Below are 17,823 nucleotides of genomic sequence, written 5' to 3'. Positions count from 1 at the left end.
AATATTGTCTGAGCTGGGTTTCACCAGGAACAGACCCTGGAGGGGCTCAGAAACCAGAAGGTGCCCCCACCTTATCTACCCTGTGAAGGGTAGGGTATCCTTACCCTTCTGGTTCCCATCCAAAGGGAAGACAAGTTATGTTAGAAACAAGGAGTTCCTTTGGGAAGTATTTGAGAAGTCCTCCTTCAAGGTCATGACAGCAGTTTCTATTTTTTATAGTACAGCAGGATCTAAAACTACATTATAGGCATGGGGACTGATTCTCACTTTCCATCAACCGGGTTTGCCTCTTCATCACTCCCCCAAGCCATGGTGCAGTCATGCCTGACCTATGTCAACATGCTCCTGAGCATCACACCAACTGGAGGAGTGTGATTTGCCTTGTCTTGACCCCCCATCTCCTCTCCATCACCATCATCCATCTCCATCAGCACGGCTGAGCCTCTGGCCCTGCCATTGCCCGGGTGCAGTGTTGCAGCCATGAGCCTTGGAGTGAGCATGTCCCCAGGAGTCAGTCTGGATGTGGCCAGCTTGCTTTAGAGAGGAAGAGCATTTAATAGCATGGATTTGGTCTGCTGCAGGCCATGGGGGCACAGCACCACTGAGCCCTGCTGAACTAATTTATTGGTGTACACGTAGCAATAACGTCTTCCTCCTGTGCTTCTGTCTATCCTCTCAGCATGGATAACAGACCACTTTGTGTTTTTATGAGTAACTCTGAGGAGAATTTACAGAAGCTTGGAAAAAGCCAAGATAAAATGGTGGGAGTCCTGGGGAGGTGGTGACAGTGAACAAGGGCCAGCTCCTGGGACACATGTGGGCTGACTCCATGTCAAAACACCCCACACAGAGCCATTCATAGCTTCAGGGAGGCGTAGGCAGTTAAGCCGTGTGCAAGGAGGAGAGGCTGGGGTCTCCATAACATTGGGCTGCTGTTAACTTCGGAGGGCAGAAATGAGAGAGCGAGCTGGGGGAGCAAAGGGTTTGTAAAGCTTTTTGTGCTCCAAGCAAGAAAGAGCAAGCACCAGGGACTGGTCGAGTTTCTGTCATATATAATCCTGCTTCCAGTCTGACCCTGTCCAGGGTCACTCTTTCAAATCAGGAAGAACCTGGTCTCCAGGAGAGACGTGACATGTCCTTCTGGCTCATCAGCTGGATGCCACATGCATCTCACTACTGCTGGTGGCCCAGCAATATGAGAGAGAGGGTTGGGTTGCGGTGTTGAATCTCAGGTTGTGTCTTGCCTCCTTAAAATCCCTCCAGCTTCCTTTCACCCACTCCTGTTCCTCTGCAATGCTGCTGAGCAGTGCTGCAGCAAACATGAGCAGCCAGAGCTCCCCATCGTGTGGGCAATCTATGAGTAGGAGTGGCAAGCCTAGGCATTTAAACCCTTCAGTTGACCTGTTCAGGAGGGATCAGCCCACTTAAAGATTAGAGAAGAAGGGTTGTTGCTTTTAGAGTGGATGGTGATGAGAGGGATTTCCGTCTCTGTGTGTGAAGATGGACATCCCAGCCTGGTCCAGCTCATGGGAGAAACAATTCATTTCCCCCTTGGGGTTGCTCCGTCACCTTCATACCACTTCTCTGGTTTTCTTGCAGAAGGCATGGCGGAAGCTGTCAGCTCGAGCAGGGACTGCCTTCAAGCAGGCGAGTCCTGTACCAACGACCCCATCTGCAGTGCCAAATTCAGGACCCTCCGGCAATGCATCGCAGGCAACGGAGCCAACAAGCTGGGCCCCAACGCCAAGAACCAGTGCCGGAGCACCGTGACGGCCTTGCTGTCCAGCCAGCTGTATGGCTGCAAGTGCAAGCGAGGCATGAAAAAGGAGAAGCACTGCTTGAGCGTCTACTGGAGCATCCACCACACATTGATGGAAGGTCAGTTGAGCAGGGTACTCATTTCTGATGAATTTCCTAAAAGACAATTACCGCTGGGGCTTTGCAGAGCTCCCCAGCACCAAAGTGGCTGCAAAAAAGATTGCTCCTGTACTGACCCCCATGGAAATGGCATTTTGGGGAAAGCAATCCTGAAAATCCGAGACACCTCCTTCCTTTTTTTTAACCTGGCCTCTTTTTTTATGACATTCCCAGTATACCTTGAGATCTTTTGCTGGGGAAATACATGGTATGTTTTGCATTCGAGTATGCTAGCCAAGACCATGAAAGCTGTGGATTTTACAGAAACACTAGACAAAGCATGGGCATTGAGGAAAAAACAGCAAGAACTTAAAAAAAAATCACTCTCTTGGAGGCTCTCAAATGCACCAGTGTCTTTGGGTTACTGAAGATTTGGGGCTGGTGTCATCAAGTTGGAATTTAAAGTGTTCCCAGAGCCAGTATTTAGTAAGTTTGGATTTTTGACGTTTTTTAAGAGTCATCATAAAAGTGCACCTCAGTGGCCATAACTCTTCCTTGTCAGGCTGGTGAGTATTTTATGCACCATGAAAATTAAAATGGAGAATAAAACAGAACCTTCCAGCCATGGGCTGCGAAATAGATTAATAAAACACTGCTGGCTGAAAGCTGAAAGGAAAGGTGCAAGGGTGATAACACAGGCCAAAAGGCCAAGCAAAACAGAGAGCATGGAGACTATAATGCACAGGCTTGCCAGAAAGGGAACTGCTTGATCAAGTTCTCGGAAAGCTTTTGGGTGCCACAGCTTTCAGGGTGCAGAGCATGTTGATATGAACTGACTGGGGAAATAAGAGACCTCAGCACCCTCCCGGATTCAATCTTTCCCGTAATTACTTGCCAGGTGAACTTGTTTGCATTGAAGTGAAGCCTGGGGAAGAGGTGGCAGTCCAGCCTCTCCATTCATCATAACAGGCTGAGTTGCAACCCCTTGCCCACCAACCTTCATGGCCTGAAGCTTTGGACACAGTCCATCCGTGATGTGGCTGCACAGGATGGGTGTCAGGAGCACTCCCAGCTCTGGGACTGCTGCTGGAAGAGCGGGGGGAGGATGTCAGGGAGTGGTGGGGGCAGGCAGGGCCAGGCGTGGGTCTCCAGATGCTGAGTAGGAGATGGGTGCTGGGTGGCCCGGTTGGATGGGCTTGGGACCTCAATCTTGGCGATGACTATGAGAGGGCTCTTATCGGAGACTGCCAAGAGTCTGCCCTACTGCTCCTCTGCTGTCGTGTCCTGAGCCCCACATTTTTTTCAAGTACTGAGTTCATCTGCAATGCAGATTCACACTCCCAAACCTTTGATTTCCTTGCCTTAATTTCTCTGGGGCAATATATTTCATAATAGTCACATGCTTCAGAGTCCTTACACATGTTTAATTGACTGAGAAAGGAAGCCAGTCCACATGCTCTGTGTAGGGCTTTGTCTCTCAGTCACACATACCCAAGAGGCTGTAAAAATCTTCCTAGAAGCCCTCTTATAAAATCAATCGTGGAAGTGTGTGCTCAGGGAATTTACAAAGCATACTATTTACTCAGCTTCTCTTGAGTGCGCCTGTGTTTAGCCGCCTTCCCATTTGGAGACACAATAACACGATGACAACCTGATAACAATTCTCTGATAAGGTGCTATATCATCAGGACATAAAACTGCTACGCTGAACATACAAATGGGCCCCTCTCTAGTCAGTAACGATGCAAGATATTTCAATGAAGGTGTAAAGCTGCCTTGTAATGCACCTGTGGTAACTGCACAGGGCTGTGTACCCTGGGAGCCATTTCTTCCTGACCGCAGCTGGTGATCAGCATATGCCCGGAGCATGAGGTTTGACAGTCCTTTTATCCCAGTCAGTACTTCTGCTGCTGCTGTCCATATCCATCTAAATGTCTAATAAAAAAAAAAAATTACACTGAGCTGTTTGCTTCAATAATATTCTGTGGTATCCATCAGCATGACGGGGCACTACAGACCATTGAGCGGATGAAAGGGAAGCACCAATGGAATAAAATTAGCTTCCCAGCAACTTAAAAATGAAGAGGGGAAGTTTCTGAAGGAGCTGTGGGTCATTAGCTCTATGCCACGTAAGAAAGGACTGTTGGCAAGAAGAAGGGGAGATGTGTTAATAAATATGAAGGGGTGTGTGTTGCCACACACACAGCCCTGTGCACAGCCCTGGCTGTGTCCTAGAAACAGGTGAGGACCATTGACCCAGGGAGGGACATACAGAAAATAGCAAGAATGGTGATAGAAACCCCATGTACGTAGGGAGCGAGTGGTTTGAACTCTGCCCATGAACAAAAGTCTGTGCTACAGTCTGGTGTCCTCAGTGGCAATCCCTGTAAAGGGGCCCAAAACTTGAGCTATGGAGGGTTGCAACTCAAGAGTTCCCTGAGAAGCTGTCCTACTCCAAAGCCGTGATATATTTTTAAAAGCCAGTTACATCCTATTCCCTTCTCTAAGGATATGGCCATACGTCAGTTCCTGTGACTCTGAGTATCCATTTACTTACAGCCTTTAGAGCACGTGTCCACTTGGACCAGCCAAGCACAGCTGCACTGCATCTGTTGGCTCTCGTACATCTTGGACATCCCTCAGGAGCCTCAGTTGCCTTCTCACTAACTTCTCTTTTCAACCTAGGCATGAATGTACTGGAGAGTTCCCCTTATGAGCCGTTCATCAGAGGCTTTGATTACGTCCGGCTGGCATCCATCACCGCAGGTAGGTGGGTGGGAAGATGCTCTTACACTGACTTGTTCAAACGGGGGAACTGGCTGTGGGATCAAGCCCTATGGACAAGGCAGTCCTTTGTGGTCTCTTGTAGTCTCTTCACAAAGCATTGCTGAGATCTTGCAATCATTTTTCCAAGGAGCTGCTTATGATTCCTGTGCTAAACTGTTGGTAGAAGAACATGCCCTAGGAGGAAGCACTTGTGATTTTCATTCTTCGGCTTTTTCATGTCCATACTGTGAAGGGCTGGGACTGAGGGACATGGTAGGAAAGCTTCTTCCAATGAGCCATCACAGCTGGGCTGATTCTTCATAGCAGGTAGATGACCTGTGCCATGCAGATACCTTGCCAAGTACGGGCTGCCTGGGTATCATTAGGTATGAAAATGTACGTCCATGTCAGCCACAAGGCCAAACTCTGCAGGCAAAAAGGTCAATAACCCAACCTACTTGTTTGATGCCAGCCACAGCCTTTAACCCCATGCCCTGAGGGCAACCTCAGGACTCAGATCCGTGTTCTGCTCTGCATCACGTAATCCGGTTAATAATGTGAGCAGAGCTGCCTGACACCTTTTAACCCCCTTGAGGGCATGACCCCCCCAGCTCAGCAGTTAAAAGGTCAGTGCGGTAGCTATTTAGCCATCCATCACCAACATCACAGCTGCCACCACAACCAGCGTTCAGCTCTGCTTATGCACCACAGCCGTGGGGAAGCTTTAACGATGGTGAATTCTGTTACCAAACTACCCATGTGGGAGCAGGTGATGTGTTCCTCATGTGCCTCTGGCAGATGTCCCAAAACAGCAATCCTGTTGCAGCTCTTCCCAAACATGCACCTGACTCTGGGGTGGCATCGGCAGCTGGAGTTCACCCAAGCGAGTAAGGAGCAGACCGTCCCTGCAGCCGATGGATGTCTGCAGTCCCCGAGATAGCAAGGCACTTGTTAGGTGAAAATGTCCAGGAGCAAATTAACCCATCAGCCCCTGACAAGCTGAGCAGCGAGGGGAAGGGCAGGGTGCTCCCTGACCTAACATCTTCTTGTTGACTCGGCTGATTTGAGCATGGAAAGTGAAGCATGCACAAAGCTGTTTGCCAGGTCATGGCCTTCTTTACTTGAGTTTTTCCTTTCACTGGCAGTCCTACAGGGCTCTTCAGAGCACAGCAAAATCCAGGGATGGGGATTTTTATGCCTGACAAAACATCGTCAGGATTTTAAAGAGGACTGAAACTGGTTGGGCAGCAAAGTGAATGGACCCGGAGCACAAGGGATATGTACCAAAGAACTCAGCAACCATCTAGGGACGTGATGTTTCTTGGTTTGACCTTATCTTCCCTGTTTAAACTCATCAACAACTTCAATAACACATCTTATGACCTGCCGTCCTGTGCTTGTCCAGTGCCCAAGATTATACAGTCAACATTGCCAAAGAACCCTCTTTCCTACCAAAAAAAATATTCCCAATAACTTGCTGAAACATAAGAAATCCCCATGACCCTATGCCAAGTCAGAGCAACAGATATTTTAAACTCAATTTTTTCATAAACGATATATGGCCACTACTAAAAATGTACAAATGGAATTATATCCCTCCATTCTAATTGTAGTGGTGCTTTAAAAAAGCACATCCTCCGTTGTTGCGTGGGAAGAGGAGAAAAGCTAGCGTGTTCCCTGTGATTCGTTAACTGAATGGGTAATGAAACCCTTCCAAGTAACTGTTTCCTACAAGTTTGCTGACAGCTCCCCAGCGTAAACCGATGCTCTAACAGTATTAATCTCGGGGCATTTTTAAAGGGAAATACCTACGTGGTAGGAACACACCGAGCATCGGTTTCACCCGTCATAAAATAACTGCAAAACTTGGAATTTGACTTCCAGCTCACCACAAGCAGTTGGGACAATGGGAAGGGAAAAATAAATGCTCGGAGAAGGAGAATCTGATAGCGTCAGTGAAAATGAAGGAGGGCAGGCAGTTTTGAAGCGCTCAGAGAGACTGTCAGTGTTTTAACAGTTGTCAGCAGTGACTGGCTGGTTTTAACTCCTGGCCAAAGATAGGGCTTGACTCTGCATTGGAAATTTATCATTCTGGGGATTTTTCCTCTGTGAAAAATCCTCTTCTGCTGGGGAGAAAGTCCTTCTACTGTGCTTCAGGTCATGGGCTTAATTCAGAGAGGTGAAAAATGGCTTCAAATTCATTTTCTCCCTCACGCTTGGAGGACCCTCATCTTATCTCTCCGATCAGACAGAGCCTAATGTCTCAACCGACTCCTACCAGGGACTCTGCAGCATTTCCCCCCTCTATAAAAAGAGCCTCAACCATCTTCGAAGAAGCCCTAAAATCAGTGTTATACAAATATCTTTCATTCTTACCTATTCCCCTATTTGCAGAGGAGGTCGTTAGCATATAAACTCATGAGACCCCTATTTGCCTACCGAAAGCAGCGTGTTTCCCACCCATCACCAGAGTTTTTGTTTTATTTTCCTGATTGTTCCCCCTGCTGCGAGTTTTCCTCCAGCTTCCCTGCATCCCCACAGCACACCTCTGCTCTCCCACCCAAACTGCTAATCCAGGACTTCTGTTCCCCTCTTGTTTAAGAGGGTGGAAATCCAGATTGATTTCACCAAAGCCAGCAAAGGGGTGACCTTGCAAAAGGTGTAGAGACCTGCATGCGCCCACATACAGGCAGCATTAAGGTCCCAGGGCATCAGATTGGATTGTAACTCTGATTCCCATCCCATAGAGGCAGTGTCACTGCTTAGAAGATGGGCATACTGGGCAGAACTGGTCTGGATGGGGGAAGCCAGAGCTGTGGGGCTTTGAGAACTGAACAGCTCTCACTTAGTTGGGCAGGTCCTGAACATAGCGCAGCTGCTGCCAAAGCCCAACTTGACCCTCTGGAGGCCTTACAAAACTCATTGCATAGGGTAGAGAGTCCGGGGTGCAAGGATTAGTGCAGAGCACCCATGTATCAGGAGACCTGGCGTGGCCACTTTCAGAGTTTGTTCTTGAGCAACTTTTTTGAAAAAGAAAGTTCATTAGAAGAGATCCCTTTACACTGGTGAATCCAGTCATTGCCATACATAGATGACCTTTCTGATGATATCTGTCTTCCCAGGCCTCAGGTTGGTTAATTCATGTTGGTAAAGTGTTATGAGATGCCCAAGGCAGAGCAAAGCTCCATTTCATAAAAGGCAGGAGCTTGGTGGAGCAGGCTGTGGGCTGTGAGGTTTGTTGTGTGGCCATGGCACCTCTTGGGAAAGGTGAGTAGGGAAAGGAGATTAGGCTCTGCTGGGACACAGAGAGCAAATGTAGACTTTGTCCTGGCCACTGCCTTCCTAGAGTGGGTGGTGGCCTCACTGAGGTGGCCATGGATGGGAGCAGTACGGGGAGGAAGGTCTCAGCATAGGTTGATGCTGCTGGTGGGGAGGTCAGTGCAAAACCCCATCACCATCTCCCACCACCTCGCAGGGTCTGAGAATGAGGTGACCCAGGTCAACCGGTGCCTGGATGCCGCCAAAGCCTGCAATGTGGACGAGATGTGCCAGCGGCTGCGGACAGAGTACGTCTCCTTCTGCATCCGTCGCCTGGCCCGGGCCGACACCTGCAACCGCTCCAAGTGCCACAAGGCTCTGCGCAAGTTCTTCGACCGCGTGCCACCGGAGTACACCCACGAGCTGCTCTTCTGCCCCTGTGATGACACAGCCTGTGCCGAACGCCGGCGGCAGACCATCGTTCCTGCCTGCTCCTATGAGTCCAAGGAGAAGCCCAACTGCCTGGCGCCTCTGGACTCCTGCCGGGAGAACTACGTCTGCAGGTAACGTTTGCACATCGGGGTGGCCAACATGGGGAACTGTCCCTTGGACAAGCCTGGGGTTCATCCACCAGTGATAGCCCAGTGACCAGAGCCAATGCACCCACCTGAAGGATCCTGTCTGGAGGCACCCATCCCACCAGAACCCACTGACATAGACCATTTTCTGACCCATGTCCTTGTTTCATACTCTATACAGAAGGCTTTAACAGACCAGAGATTTGAGAAGTTTTGTGCTGGAGCTTTTTTAGAACTTTTCTATGAGGTTTTGGCTTTGGTCTTAAAGGAAGAACTGCTATGGAACTAGTTCCAGGAAGGTGCAAGCTAGGCAGGGATGTGATGTGGGGTGCTTGCAGCCACTTCCACTAATCTGTCTCACACCCAAGCTATCCTAACAGTCACAGGCGCTTGTAGATACCTTAAAACCATGGCTTCTTTTGGGTTTTTTTATTATAAAAATTAATCTTATATATTAAAAAATATACTCTTCTGCTGCAAGGCTGGATGTTCTAGTGATTGGAATAAGAGTCTCAGAGTCACATTTCTCACTCCAGATCCACCGTGTAGTATGTGGCCAGGGTGGTTTGCTCCTCTGTTTCCATTTGAGCCCCATGCATGCACACTGCAGAGACCCATCCCAATGTGCACACTCAGAGGCACACCCCTTAAGTGTTTTTCCCTCAGCTGTCCTATTTTCACCCCTCTATTTCTCAAAAAATCTTTGATATTCCAGAAAGTTAATCCACACACAACTCTCAGGAGTGGAGCCCATCTGTCAGTAAGAGATGTAAGACCACTACAGCAGCCGTATTGCACCAAGCCTGGTGGTCCCAGCCTTTTGTCCTGTGTGCAGCTGTGGCCATGAGCAGATTCCTGGAGAAGAGTGCAAGAGCAAGTGTAGGACACATCTCCCTGTATTGTCCCAGTCTCTCATTATTGTGGGCTTTGGGACTTCCTGAGCTGAACTTCCAGGAGCCATCCCCTACCAGCACGTCACAATTAAATGACAATAAAAAATGATGTCTTTTCACAAAGGGAGGTGAGAGCAGCAGCGTCCTCTTGGAAGGATGGACTGGTACTAATACCCTCACCCCTCTGCACCCCAGAAGCGTGGATGAAGGAGAACAACTGAGCTATACATCCAAAGCTGACTCTGAAAGATGCAGACCCCCTGAGCCACACCAGCTCTTGCTCAGATTTTTCCTGGCTACCCAGGGAATCCGAAACAGATGGGTCCTGCCCTCTCCCTAACAAGACAAGTGGGCCCAGCGGGGAAGAAGAGGTTCAAAGGGGAGAGTGTTGCTTCCCAGGAGGCTGGAAATGGTATCCTGCAAGCAGCACAGCTGTTAATTATCTGGTTCCTTGGTCTCTGAATATATAATATAAAACACCCTCTGGAGACACAGCAGGAGCAAGGGGTTGACATGTGACCTGGTCAAAGCTAGCACTGCAGAAACCACAAGGAAAGCCAGGAGCAAATCATGGCATTTTAAATAAATAGAGTAAAATATGCCAGGGCTAACCCTACCTTCACCGTTTAGTTCTCCTGCAGCTTCTTCACAGCTGTAACCCCTTGAATTTTCTGTCTTGGAGGGGTGGGCTCTACTAACATGAATGATACAAAACCTGCAAACAGTACCTCCCTTCCCAAATTAATTCAGCAAAAATTTGGGCAAGAAGGGTTTGCCTGGCCATGGCACCAGCGAAAGGGGTTGGTATGAGGCAAACATGGGAACAAAGATGAGGAATAAAAAGAGAAGGAGGAAAGAAGTGGGCAGGAAAGTGCATGTCAGAGTGCTGACACTGACCAGGAGCATTGACAAAATGTCTGGAAGAGAGAGGCTGTCTGGGAGGAGCAACCTGCTCAGTTTTTCTGAGATTGCCCAGGCAGAGCAAACATTTGAGGTACCCAGTTCACAGTTCAGACACTGCAGGTTGTCATCTAAAGGGCCCTGCCTTCAAGTGTCAGCAGTGCTAGCGCTTGCTTGAATTTCCGAAACATCTCAAATGCCATGTGAGATGCCTTCTTACCTGGCCACGGGATGCCTGTTTAGATGGATCTGAATCTCCAGTAGGTCCTATGTCCTACCTGAAAGCCCCATGTGGATGTCTTAGATATCCTACAATGTCCACACGCCACTAATGCCTATGTGCCAACAACTGACTCATCTCTAAAGAATTAGGCGGCAAATATCTAGTTGGCAGTATGATTTACAGAGTTTATCCAACCAAGCTAGCAGGGGAGCTGCATGCAAAGAGCAATCCAGCAATCTGTCTGAATGATGCACCAACTTCCCGGCATGGCCCAGACAGTCCCAACAAGCCCAATGTGTGACTCAAAGCTGCTTTGTGCTAAGTGGTTTGGTGCTTTGACCTAGACACTGTGAAAATCGAGACACAAGGGTCTGTGGTCAGAGCTGTATATCTTACACCTCTTGCTCTACAGCCTCCAGAGACTCCAACCTTCTCCTGAGAATGGGTGCATGCAGCAGAGCATGTGGCAGCAGCCCTGATGATGAGTAGAGCACTTCATATCTGAGCCTTTGGGCATTTCCCTTAATTTGAACATGACCTCGGCTACATTTAGAGCATAATCTTTGTAGGGAGAGAAAATGGACCAGAGTGTTTCTCTCTTCCAGCAAATCAGCCCCAAAATGAAGGCTTAGGTCTCTAGGAGAAGTTATTACCCAAGAGTCACGTAATGGCAACAGAGAATGAATTCCCTCGCTGTCTGCAACAGCTCTTTACTTGAAAACCAGCTTCACACATCAGAAAACAAACACTCCTCCCAAGACTGGACCTTTCTTGCAGTCCCAGAGGAAACCTGTAAAACGTTACCCTCAGCACCTATTCATGACTCCTCTTGGAGGGATAAAACCCGCTTCTGCTTTTTTTTTTTTTTTTGCCGGGGACATGAGAGTATAAAACTACATTTGTTCAAACTGGTTTAGAAACACTTAGAGCAGCAACGGATTTTGCACATATATCCCTTCCTGTAAACACCACCAGTGTGCTATTATGTCCCTTTTTGCCCCGAATATCCGTGCTAATATGTCCCACTTTGCGCTCTCGCTCCGTCAGGTCACGCTACGCAGAGTTCCAGTTTAATTGCCAGCCATCCCTGCAGGCTGCGAGCGGCTGCCGGAGGGACAGCTATGCTGCCTGTCTGCTGGCGTACACAGGGATCATAGGTAAGAGGCTGCGTCCTTCGGGTGGTCTCTCTCCCACCCCCTGGGTGGGAAATATCTCCTCTGGGTGGGAAACATCTCCTCTTACTCTGGCAAGCTCAAAGGTACAAGGACAGTAAGGTGGAGAGCTGAGACAGACCCCAGGGAGATGATGGGTTTTCTCTCTGCAGTGACTGAAGAAGGACCCTAAGCCATGAGCATGGGGTGACTTTAGGATAGCTGCAGCGGAGGGAGAAAAACCACGCAGCATGGGCTGCTGCAAGATCCCAGCTTCTCTTTCAGGTGGAAATGGATGGGCTGTCCCAGGGCATCTGCTCTGTCAGGGGTTCCCTGATGCCATCACCAGTGATGCCACTGAAAATCACCATCCACTGCCATCTTGCTGACTTCAGAGGATGTCAGACTGGGTTTTCACATGCTGCAGAGACCCAGCTGGCAGCTGTTAGCACAAGCACAGAGTCCAAAGGGAAGTGCCAATGGCCATTGGACTTGGTCCATCCTGACGGATGGGATAGATGACAGCTTTTTGGGTCAAGATTTCATTCTGGTTTAATCCTTCCTTGTTGCCTCTGAGCATTCTGGAGATTGAGTTTGGCTTTTTCAATGAGAGCGTGGAAACATTTAAGCACATTCCCAGTTTTTGAATGTTATTAGGGGACCAGAGTTCCCAGGAGCTGCCCATTCCTTTGACTGACAGCACGTTTTAATTGACTGAGGGCTTTCTTGGCGGCGGGGTGAACAAAAGGGTTGTGACTGCCTCTCTTCTCCTCCCCGGGAGCAAAACAGACCTGTGACACCAGCACTTGAAGGATTTTCTCGTGCTGCCATCACGGTGGGGCTCAGCCGAGGCTGTAAGCAGAGCAACCCAAGAAAGCAGCAAGGAGGGAAATCATTGACCCTTCTTGAAGTACCAGCCTTGTGGTAACATTTCTCCATCCTTCCTGGCAGGCAGCCCCATCACACCCAACTACATTGACAACTCAACTTCCAACATAGCTCCCTGGTGCACGTGCAACGCCAGTGGCAACCGGCAGGAAGAGTGTGAGAGCTTTCTGCATCTCTTCACCGACAATATCTGTCTCCGTAAGTATCACCCAGCATGTTGCTGCTCCGGCAGCATCGCCCGCAAGCGATTCTTGTGAATGAGGGTATGACGATGCCCTGGTCCTCAAGAGTCTGTGGGTGTCCAGATTCCTGTGCTTGTAGCAACGGAACTCTGAAGACCCTTGGGCATGCATTTGGGTGGTGCAAAGAAGGCTGGAGAAGGGATGCGTGTGCTTTCCCTCAGAAGCATTGCCCTGACAACACTTTTCTCCATCTCTTTCCCACACAAAGAAAATGCCATTCTGGCCTTTGGCAATGGGACCTACCTGAATGCAGCTGTGGCCCCATCTATCCCTCCCACCACACAGATGTACAAACAGGAGCAAAATGCCAACAGAGCCGTGGCAACCCTCAGAGAGAACATCTTCGAGCATCTCCAGCCCACCAAGGTAGGAGAGGGCTGACCTGGCCTTAAGAGATACTTGGCTGTGTCTATACCTCCTCCATGTTCTCCAGCACTCCTCACCTCAGGTGCCTCTTCCATCTGTGTTATTTCAGCTACATGCAGACATCCAACCTCCCCTCCACCTCCTGGAGTCCCTGATTCACCCTCTTCTTCATGCCCTGATGTATTCTTCCCCAACATCAAGTACAGGGCTACATGCTCCTATCCCTGACTCTGCTTTCCTGCATGTTGGTCACCATCTCTTTTCTTTCATGGATGCTACAGAGAGATACGGGGTTTTTTTAGAAGTACTGGTAGCATCCATGGGCTTTTCAGGAGTGTAGAAGGGGAGCCAGGGCCACTGGTTTGGCTCCTCACCCTCCTGCAGGGCAGCTGCACAGTTTCAGACAAGCATTTCAGCTGCTGGGACACAGCTCCCTCCCTGGTTAGGTGAGGATCCTGGAGGTCATAACATTGAGGCTTAACTGACTAAGGTTGCTAAGCATTGGAAAATTTCATCTGAAAGGTTCTAGTCATGTTAGTATCAAAGTAATATCAAATTTAAATTATTTTAAAACAAATAACAGGTTAATTTACTGATGATGGCAGTGGTAGGCATTAAATATTTTATTTTAAATAAAAAGCAATGACCTTGATTTGCCACCCACCAGAGTAATTTTCAGATTGAGTTATTTTACTGTTGAATAATTAACAGTGACCCTGATTTGCTGAACGTTCAGGTAAGAGAAGCTGTCAGTTAACTAGACTCCAAGGACTGAGCGTGGGCTTTGCACTGGGCTAACTGATAGTTTCAGAGAGCTTCCACACACGGGGGTTTTTTTAAGCCTCTTCTTTGTTTCTTTTGCCGGGAAAACACCCATTTCACCTCCCTGCACTCTGTTTTCATAGAAAAGTGGGCTGGGAGCTGCAGAAATGTGGCTTCAGCTTCCCTCGCTGCTTTTCAGGGAATTGGTGGCCATGCACAGCACGGACACGCTTTCATCAGGCCATAAACTTTTTACCCAGGAGATTTGGAGGATTTGCTTCTCGCTGGTGCTCCCCAGACCTTAGTGCAATCCAAGCGGTGGTCTGAGGTCCAGACCTTGCACTGAGAACTTTATCCTGGAAGTGGTGGAGAAGCTGTGACCCTCCCTTATCACTGACAGTCCAGCCCAGATAGCCAACTGCTGCTGTCACCAGCAAGTGGGAAGCTGGAGAAAGCAACTGCAGTAAGGGATGGCCCTACCACATCGCCAACCTCCACGTGACAGCAACACATCCGTCTGCTGAGGTGTGAGTGCTACTGGAGCACGGTCCCTGCTGACATCGCAAGAGAGACCGGGGAGTTGGGTCTTGATTTTGGACTCAACTCCAAACCCTGACCCTATTCAATGTTTAATGAGGTTGGTGCCCCTGGACCTGAGAAGGAAAGCTACAATGGACCGATTAGTCCATCTGCTTCCCATCTTCATTGCAGTGCAGAGCCTTGGCTCTAAATTATCTCAGTTATCAACTAATGCAAATACAAGTCTCTAGTAAAGCAAATTTTCGGCCACTGATGTCAATGCGCTGTAAAAGGAGAAGGGTGCCATTTGTCTGCTGGGTGTAGGCACCCAGGGTGGGAGTCAGTTGCATCAACACATGCGCTGTATTTTGGAGTAATCCACCTGGATGCTATTTGCTGTTTGGTGAAATGTCTGCCAGCCCCATGGAGATGTCTTCAATACCCCAGAGACACCTCCACCTGAAGAGGCTACTGGGTCAAGCCACTGGCCAGCCCCAGCTCCATGGGCTGCATGGGTCTCCAATGACTGGAGTGGCTATCCAGGCACCCACCTCACACAAAGACCCCTCCAACCAGTGTCTAAAGCAGTGGGCTGAATACCCAGTGCTGTACCCATGAGGTGATCCTGCTATATGCTGCAGTGCTACCATCACCTTCACCACCATCTCCAACAGAGCCGTGCTGACCTCCAGACTAGACCTGGAGTGTTGAGACTGGCCCTGGATCCCTCTGCACATGCACACACATATAATCCCCAATCCCTAAATCCTCAGAGGAACCAAGGTGGGGAACAACCACACCACTCACCCCATGCTGCCTCCTTTCTCTTGCAGGTGGCCGGAGAGGAGAGGCTCCTGCGAGGCTCCACTCGTCTGTCATCAGGGACCTCCAGCCCAGCAGCTCCTTCCCGCTGGGCAGCCTCTCCACTGCAGATGTGGCTTCTCCTTGCTCTTGCTGTGCTGAGCCTCTCCGTGATGTGAAGCTGGATGGGCACACACCAGGCAGAGACTCTCTTTGTGTTGGTTTCTTTACAAAACAACCAGACAAGTAACTTTTTCGGGGGGATGGGGGGAGGAGGGAGGGGATGGGAGGGAGAGGTGAGCGTGTGGGCATCCCTTCCTCCTCCTCATCCGTCTGCCAATTTATTTGATTTTATACAATCAATCAACGTTGTCGACAACCAGCTCATTCTTGGTCCTGGCCACGTTTCCACCCCACAGCTTGGCTGTTGTCTCTCCAGCTCTCTGCAGATGGGGTTGGAGACATGGACAATTCCCTTGGAAAAGGTGAAGGAGAGAGTCAAGCCAAGAAATAAGAGCTCCAAAGGAAATGCTTTTGCCTGCCCCAGCCAAGAGGGGAAAGACTTTTGATGGATGAGCTGTCAGGAAGTTTCCTGAAGCCCTGACTCACGTTGAGGGGAGGGCTCTTGACTAGACATGTCAAACGATGTGGAGTTCAGGCTGTCTCCAGGGTTGCTCAGGACCCAAAGGGCAGCCCACCTGGTTCAGACTGAAGAAACCAGAGCACCGGTGAGAAGGTGGTCAGTTTTGTTCACTGGAGAGGATCCTGAAGCACCTCTAAGGTGGACCAAGTAACCACGCTACGAACTGGCTCGCAGGGATTATCCACCCATTTGAAACTCTGGCCAGTGTGCAACCAGCATGCATCTCCAAGCTGTCACCTACCCCTTGGGCCCTCCTTTTTAGAGAAACATATGTCATGCATTGATGGTGTTTGGGAAGAAACATGTGTGTTGCGTTTTGTTTACAGCTGGCTTCGTGTCCCAACCCTACAATCTCTATTCACTGGCCCTGTAAAGTGTTTGGAGTGGGTATTTTTTTTTTGTTGCGTCCAAACAACCAGAGGCCAATGTTGTACCACTCCAAGCTAACCTTTTTCCATGTGGGATGAACATGTGAGCCCACAGGCAGGACTCGATGCCAGCCCAATGCAACCTATTCCCACGTGCTACCTGTGCATCTGCTGGTCTCACAGAGAAGGAGAGGGTCTTCAGTCAGGGGGGTTCACTAGTTATGCAAAGAAGAGATAGGATTGAAAAGGTTTGCTAGATACCACCCTGGGACCATAAATATCCAGCCAATTTTTAGAAAGGCCAAGTCATGAATTATGTCATAGGTAGGGAGTGGATTGCTAAGGTTCCCCTCCTTGAAGAGCAATTGCTTGTGTCTGGGTTAGGATGTGAAAGACGTTGCCTCCTGCCAAGGTCTAATTACTAAGCTGAGGGGTGGCTTAAGCAAAAGCTCGTGAAGTGACCCACTCAACTGAGCTGCGGCCAGAGCCCAGCTGGAGGGTGAGGACAAATGTCTGTTCTCTTGGGGCACAGGCAGGCAGATGTATGACCTTGGGCTACCAGGGCATTCAGGGGTCTTCCCTTGAGGAGGTGAGCTGAGGACTCCCAGCGCCTTCTTGGGGGGGCTGAACACCTTGTTAGATCAAGCCAAGAAAGAAGACGGTAGGGAAGGGGGAGAAGGTTTCCCAGGATAAAAGCTTAGCCAGGTTGACTGCCACAGGAGGCACAGGAATACCTCCAGATTCTCCCTCAGTATTTAGGCCTGTGCTTTGTAGCAGCCTGTTTATTCCTTGGTTTGTGCTCCTTCGAGGAACATCATTGTTAGTTCTTTAGCATTTGGATGTGTAGAAATGCTTGGCAGCAGCTGACACAGCAAACTCCAGTGCTTTGCATTCACATTCCCTGCAGAACACCTTCCCTTGCTTTTTTTGCTTAAATTTGCAGAGAAACTGCAGCAACTTTCTTGGGTTTTGGTCCAATATGAAACCACTCTGTTTTTCAAATGTACACCTGTGGATGTGTAAGATATGCTCAGAAATCCTCCTGGCTGCATCCTAGCCAAAGTTCTGCTCATCGAGATCCTTGGGACTGTAGCATCTGGTTGTCCTAATCCAGGGCTGCGCAGAGGACCATGCCAAGACCCGAGTCTTGTGTTCAAGGGGCCAGGTCACACTCCAAACTGAAACTCGCATGTAAAATCTTCACTGCCAAGAGGCTCACCCAGATCAGAAAAGCAGGCAGGGAGGTAGTGCTATAGGCAGGAAAGTCCCTCACCTCCATTCAAAGTGTAGTAGCTGTGCACTGAGATGCTGTGAACATCTCCCCGTTATGCAGGACATCGGTGACCTCTGAGAGACCGTGGAGCCATCTGTGCTCCAAGTGACACAACTACTCTGCAAAACTTGTGTCCTCTGAGCCACAGGTGAGAAAGGGATTAAACCCTGACGCTCAGCCCTTCAAAGGCAAGGAACTACCTCAACGTCATGAGGTCATGCTGTGAATTGCCGCCTTCTGCCGCTTGCAAGTTCTGTAGTCATGCTCTGTTCTTCTACACATCTGGCCCCAGCAAGCCAGGTCTCCACCAGCCTTTAATCTTGCACAAGCTAAGC

At 49.3% G+C, this 17,823-nt stretch overlaps 1 protein-coding gene across 1 annotated transcript in view; it reads left to right on the top strand.

Annotated features, from left to right (window-relative positions):
• GFRA4 (GDNF family receptor alpha 4) overlaps positions 1-16,911 on the top strand; it is a 74,292-nt gene extending 57,381 nt beyond the window's left edge. Inside the window, exons 2-8 of the mRNA XM_075752834.1 lie at positions 1,600-1,878; positions 4,543-4,623; positions 8,099-8,444; positions 11,523-11,632; positions 12,578-12,712; positions 12,965-13,122; positions 15,237-16,911. Coding sequence (XP_075608949.1) covers positions 1,600-1,878; positions 4,543-4,623; positions 8,099-8,444; positions 11,523-11,632; positions 12,578-12,712; positions 12,965-13,122; positions 15,237-15,383 — 1,256 coding nt within the window. The 3' untranslated portion in view covers positions 15,384-16,911. The remainder of the gene's footprint in view (positions 1-1,599; positions 1,879-4,542; positions 4,624-8,098; positions 8,445-11,522; positions 11,633-12,577; positions 12,713-12,964; positions 13,123-15,236) is intronic.
• The last annotated feature ends 912 nt before the right edge of the window (positions 16,912-17,823 follow it).

The sequence above is a fragment of the Balearica regulorum genome, chromosome 4, assembly GCF_011004875.1.
Source record: "Balearica regulorum gibbericeps isolate bBalReg1 chromosome 4, bBalReg1.pri, whole genome shotgun sequence".
NCBI lineage: Eukaryota > Metazoa > Chordata > Aves > Gruiformes > Gruidae > Balearica > Balearica regulorum.
This window is presented reverse-complemented; position numbering and strand designations above follow the sequence as displayed.